The sequence below is a fragment of the Vollenhovia emeryi genome, unplaced genomic scaffold, assembly GCF_000949405.1.
Source record: "Vollenhovia emeryi isolate VEMERY1.0 unplaced genomic scaffold, V.emery_V1.0 DF939339.1, whole genome shotgun sequence".
Classification (NCBI taxonomy): Eukaryota; Metazoa; Arthropoda; class Insecta; order Hymenoptera; family Formicidae; genus Vollenhovia; species Vollenhovia emeryi.
This window is the reverse complement of record NW_011967027.1, coordinates 57,995-64,210: the sequence shown is the minus strand read 5'-3', so window position 1 is coordinate 64,210 and position 6,216 is coordinate 57,995. Positions and strand designations below refer to the sequence as shown.

General features: G+C 41.1%; 1 protein-coding gene across 1 annotated transcript in view; it reads right to left on the bottom strand.

Moving 5' to 3' along the window:
* LOC105558496 overlaps window positions 1–5,942 on the bottom strand; it is a 30,424-nt gene extending 24,482 nt beyond the window's left edge. Inside the window, exon 1 of the mRNA XM_012006196.1 lies at window positions 5,496–5,942. Within this exon, the coding sequence (XP_011861586.1) occupies window positions 5,496–5,634 (139 nt within the window). The 5' untranslated portion in view covers window positions 5,635–5,942. The remainder of the gene's footprint in view (window positions 1–5,495) is intronic.
* Between the last annotated feature and the right edge of the window lie 274 nt (window positions 5,943–6,216).

The window sequence follows — 6,216 nt, the reverse complement described above, 5'->3', positions numbered from 1 at the left end:
GATCAAAAACCGGGTCTTACATTGGAAAAAAATTTTCACTGCTGTAGCTAATCATGGTTTGCTAAAAATATTTTGCCGCAATAACGATACATTTCTAAACCACAGCAAACGGTTTGCTGTCGCACCTAATACAATAGGCACAGTAGCAAGATATTTAGCTATCGCAACTAAACATTATATTTTACAACTGAAATTTAGTTGCCGTGTGCAGTTTTTAGCTACGGTAGCTACATTTTTCCTTCCGCGCAGTGGTCGAATTGATGAGACGCCCGCCCGCCTTGAGTTAGGGAGGTCCAGGTTCAAATGCTGGCTGAGCTAATATGTGTCGGAATAAATTTCGTAATAAAGTCCTGGACGAATAATATTACCTGTCTGTCGTTCAATTACTGGCGAAGAAAATCGCTCGTGTTACAATTTATGGTGATTACAGGCTTTTTAGTTTGAGCGTTACGTAATTTAACCTACTAAATTTGGAGATCCTTTCCTTTCGATTCTCTCTACACGTATATTACACACGTTCTGATTCATCGATCCGACTTTTTGTCGTTTTCGTCAAGCTCCAATAACCTGGACAGTAAAAGTAATTAAAGAACCGATACAACAGAAACTAGATGATGGTATTGAGGCAAGAAGTGAAAAAATGAACGAGAGTATGATTACACATATACATATAATAATTATGCAAATATAATTGTACATATTACATAATAATTATAGTATATATGTATATGTCACAAAGGTCTAGTAAAAATGAACGAGAGTATGGTTACACATATACATATAATAATTATGCAAATATAAATGTACATATTACATAATAATTATATATATGTATATATCCCAAAGGTCTAGTAATTCCAATAATAAATCAAAACGTAAATGGGACGAGAGACGGAGGAAAGGACTGACGCGCGCAAAAAAAGAACCGTGAATTAAAAACGAATAGAGCGAATGTATATACTATATCCGTGACAGACCTTGAGCAGATAATGGTAATCTCTTCCTCAAATCGATTTCGTAAAACGTCGTAATCGATTTTATACTCGCACGCGTCTCGCATTTCTTTTCGCAATGATTTATACGCGATAATTTATGGCTGAGGAAGAGTAGCGCAACTTCGGATCTAAAAGGATCTGAAGTCGACCTTTTCGTCTGTAAAACTCTGTCTTTAGTTTGCTAATTGTATAATAGCTAATATATTCTCTCTCTCTCTCTCTCTCCCTCTCCCCCCCTCTCTCCCCCTCTCTCCCCCTCTCCCCCTCTCTCTCTCGATAATAAAGTGTCATTAAAAACATTTTAATTTTCCGTATCGAGTTAAATTAGATTTTTAAAGGTAAAAAGACAGCAAGTGTAAGCGCTATCGGATCAAAAATTAGATTAGATCGTTGTGGATAAATATCCAAAGAGGTATCCGTTAAAAAGGAGTAAGACACAATTGCCCGAGGTACGAAACGAAATTTCCACGACAATCCCGCGGAAGGATCGCCATTTCAAAAGAAGACGCTGACATTAAACGCTCTTATGCCCGTTACATTTTACAGTTTTACTTCGAATTACTCTTGAGAACGAGACAAGTTAAACGTCGCGCGAGGCTAGATAAGGACGCAGGTATTTCATTCCGAACCCGCGACAACCCGAATATCCCCTGCCGAAAATAATTCTACAAAAGTTTACAAAAAGTATAAAATATACTGTCAGAATCGACAAAATCCTACGTAAATTTAAAAAGTGTTACAAACATCAACATGAAAATGCTGGAATTGGAACACTATTGTTAATTTCTGTAATATTCTACAAGTAAGCAGATATATTTCAATTCTTTAAGATTTTGTTGTTCCTCAAATTTTTATAACTAGTAAAGTTTTGTACTAATTTTTACAAAATTGTACGTTTTCATGACATGCTGCTTGCAATAATTTCCTGATTTGAGAACACTGTAATTTGTGGTACTATTTTGTAGATACTTTCACATAAAAATCAATGTTTCAACGAAGATATAAAAAAATTTTATTCCAAGTCAATTTTTTTTAGTTATTTATAGAAATTTTTTCCGCTAGGGTCCGACGAATATTCAACGAGATGACGGATTATCATTTAACATGGCCAACATAAGATTTCCATATTGCGTCTTCCCCCCCCCCCCCCTCCTCTCGTTTCTACTGCAGGTTCTGCGTTATGACAAAGCGGCCGAGCCGCGCGAAGGTTCTCCGCGCGAGCAATTAGAGGAGCGCCGTAAAGCCGGCATTTACGAGCGGTATTCCGCCGCGCGTATGCAAACGTCTATTAATAATTCGATCTCGCTGTCGTTGCGCAGGCATGATCGATCGGTCGCATCCCGAGGGCGACGGCGAGGACGGCGAGGACGGTGTCTGGCGACACCAAAGGCACGACAATGCAGAAACGTGCGAATTGAATCGCCACACGTGGCGTTGCGCGGCGCGCAGCTGCGTGCCCTCACAATGGCGAATGTGCGAAAAAATACCGCGTCGATGGAGTCGGAAACCTTGACGGCGATCATCGTGTCGCGGATGTAAATGTTATTGAATTCAGGGAACGGATATACCGTCGAAGATATCGCGTCTGATATTTACGAATGGCCCATCTCAGGGTGGGGGGCGGGGGGGCCTCTTAGCGACCGCTCTCTAGGTCCTTGCAACTGCGACGAGATTTCGCCGAGTGGACGAAGAAGCGCGTTGCGTCCATGGAGAAATCAAGTGTCAGGAGAAGCTCGCAAGTCGAAATCGTACCGCCATTTTGAGAACATTACACGAGAAAAAAAAGAGGGAGAAGGAAGACACTCGCTGTGCCCATTTCTACCGATGCGGATTAAATTTTGATCTCGGTTTAATTATTTTTATCTCTTTCTAGTTGTAAAAATTAGAAAAGGAGATAAAAGTGTGTCAAATCGAGATTAAAGTTAATCGATACATTGGTAGAAATTAGAACTTTCGATTGGATACGTGTTTTAAGTTCCACGTGTACGTGGATTTAAGGTACCTTCATTCACGTGTACCTGTGTACGTGACACGTGTACACGTATAGTCCGATATGTGATACGTGTATTCGAATATTCGTATATGTGACACGTACGTGTACTCGAATATCCGTGTTTGTGTAATACGTGTAAACGTGTGCCAATATTTATCAAAGTTTGATGAAAGATCTCTATTTCTACAGGTGTTGTTCGACATATATGCAGGGTGTTATGTAATACCCGCCTCATTTCTTATTGGTGGACTAGACTGAGTCGAAAAGTCCTTTACCATTTTGCTATTTTCGCAATGGTTAACGAGTTATCAATTATTAAAAATCGCTGTCTTAGCCCGGCCCACCGCCCAATTCAAGCTCGAAGTGAGATGCGGCCGTCCCGCGATCGGCGTTGCTAGGCGCGCGGGGAATTGTTTATGACACACGGCGAGGGCTACGTACGATAAACAACTCCTCACGCGCCTAGCAACGCCGATCGCGGGACGGCCGCATCTTGCAACGCGTTCGAATTGGACGGTAGGCCGGGCTAAGACAGCGATTTTCAATAATTAATAACTCGTTAACCATTGCAAAAATTGCAAAATGGTAGAGAACTTTTCAACTCAGTCTAGTCCGCTGTATCCGCCAATAAGAGGTGAGGCAGGTATTACATAACACCCTGTATACGCATAATTCCAGCATTCCAAGTTTTGTCCAGATTTTGTCACGTAATTCTCTAAATATTTCCCTATTGAGGTACACATTTACATATGTCGCATACACGGATATTCGTGTACGCGTGTCACGTTCGCGTGTTCACGGATTCACGTAAATGAAGATTCTTTAAATTCGTGTACGCGGGTTAAAACACGGATAAGTTAAATACACGGATCACACGTGTAGTCTAGTAGGTACACGTTGTTGTTGTTTGTCTAGTTAATGGCTCCCGGTCCAATCACTGGACCGATACGGCCACGACGAACCAATAGACGTTATATAGTTAAGCGATTGCTTGAAGGTAATGTACAAAGCGAAGGTCCCGACTCGCGCGGGATGATACAACCCCGCAGGATCAAAAATTGTTCTTCTAGGTTAGAAGACGTGTCGCACGCTCGACGTCCCGAACGGAACTTTTTTCTCTAGTACACGTGTACTAGATGAGTGCCTTAGTAGAAATGGACATAAGTTTAGCAAATTGCGGAAAAAGAGAGACGCGCTCAATCTTTTATGATATTAACAAAGATGGAAATTTTTCTTCGCGAATAAATGAATGACAAGACTGATAGTTGTGGGACGACCCAGCTGGCAGGTACTTCACTAAATTAGTACAAAAACGACGTTTCGACCACTCGGATTGTGGTCCTTTTCAAGTATTACAAGATAACGCTTGTCTGTAAAACACATATTTTTAGAACAAATGAAAGGCGTCTAACAATTGTAGGAAGAGAGCTGTTGAAACTTACGGACGGTTTTACCCAGCAAACGCAGAACATTAATTGATTACTGGGTACGATTTTAATTTATATCCTACAACATTTAAGAGACCGACATAGATAATGATTTTTCTTGTAATTAGAAATCTTTTGCATTGAAAGAATCGTTAGAAATCCTCAGTCGAACAAAAAAATGTGAACAAGGGACATCTGTCGTTTCAAGGTCAAAATCCTTTTAACCGTTGCGTTTGTTATCCTGCATCAACTAGCTGTATTGACTCGTGGTGGATTTGATTTGAATACACAGCATGGCGTTTCTTAATTTTCTTGCTGATAAAAGTGCCTAAAAAAATTAAATTAAATTAAATTAACTTGCCATGTAAAGCCGAATTTAGCCGAATTTAATTACTCCAGTTGTTAGTTTGCTAAAAATATGTTGCTGTCACAGCTATAAATTTCTAGACCACAGCAAACGGTTTGCTGTCGCGTCTAATACAATACAGGCACGGTAGCAAAATATTTAGCTATCACAAATAAATATTAGCTGTCCATATTTTACAACTATAAACTTTAGTTGCTATGCAGTTTTTAACTACGGCAGCTACATTTTTCTTTTCGTAGCAAGCAAAATGTATAGCGGCGAGCCACTAGATTGGTTATAGCAGATTTAATTAGATATTTCAGTAGATTATGCGGTAGATACCCGCGTTTACATTCTATTGGCAGAATCCGCTGACATAATCTGACAGCAGATTGACAGCGGAGACCAGAGCGAAATAATTCACTTAAACGCTCGTGCAAAATAGCAGATTTCTCTGTGGTCCTCGCCGCGCTGTACTACATTTCCGCTGTTATTCTACTGTGAAGAAAGAAATTTATTTGTGACATGTCACAAATAAATTTTCAAAGACTTTCTTCTCAGTGGAAATGTAGTAGAGCGCGGCGAGGACCGCAGAGAAATCTGCCACTTCATATAAATGGCATATAAATTTTCAAAGACTTTTTTCTCAGCGTCCGCCGACGAGGCTTGTTGCGACCACTTTGAAAATTTTCGCCCCTCGATTTAATTGCCCCACAATTTGTCGCTAATTTTACCTGATATGCGACTCCTCCTTGCTTTCGTACAGTCTGCATTGTCGATCAACAAACGCGTAGCCGTGTTACGATCGCCACCGTCGCTCCGCATCGTCTTCGCGCACTTCTCGCGGAGGACGAACGCACGTAACTTCTCCATCGGCTCGCACCGCACGTAACTGATTTCCGAAGATCCGGCGAACGCGCGATCGAGGCCGATCCGTCCTGATCGATCTCAACAACGTGATAATCCAAACGGTGAGAAACCGCGTCTTGGCGAAGCCACTCTCCCTCTCTATCTCGAGACAGAGGGAGAGAGAGAGATATATACACATACATACAGGAGACAACGAGCTGGCGAACGACGATCGACAAGTGAACCGATCGCGGATAAGACACCGCGCTTTTGTCGCTTTGAAATGACGCGGCCGCCGCGCCGGTATATCCGGTATATCTGTGAAATAAATGAAACCACGTGACTCATCATCCTGCCAGTGTGGCCTTCTACACTAGCCTTCCTCTCGTCCCCTCTTCCCGCGGGAAGAAATCTCGCGTTTGACCTAGAAAAATACTCGGCACTGCTCAGAGAAAAAGGTTTCTTCGGATTTAGTATTCCTATTTATTTAATTGAAATTTGTTTTATTAAAACAACATATGCTTAATTGCCAATGCCAATTTTGTGGTTTCATTCAATCTCTATTATTTCGCAGAAAAGGCATACTATTGTTTGAAGTAATATTTG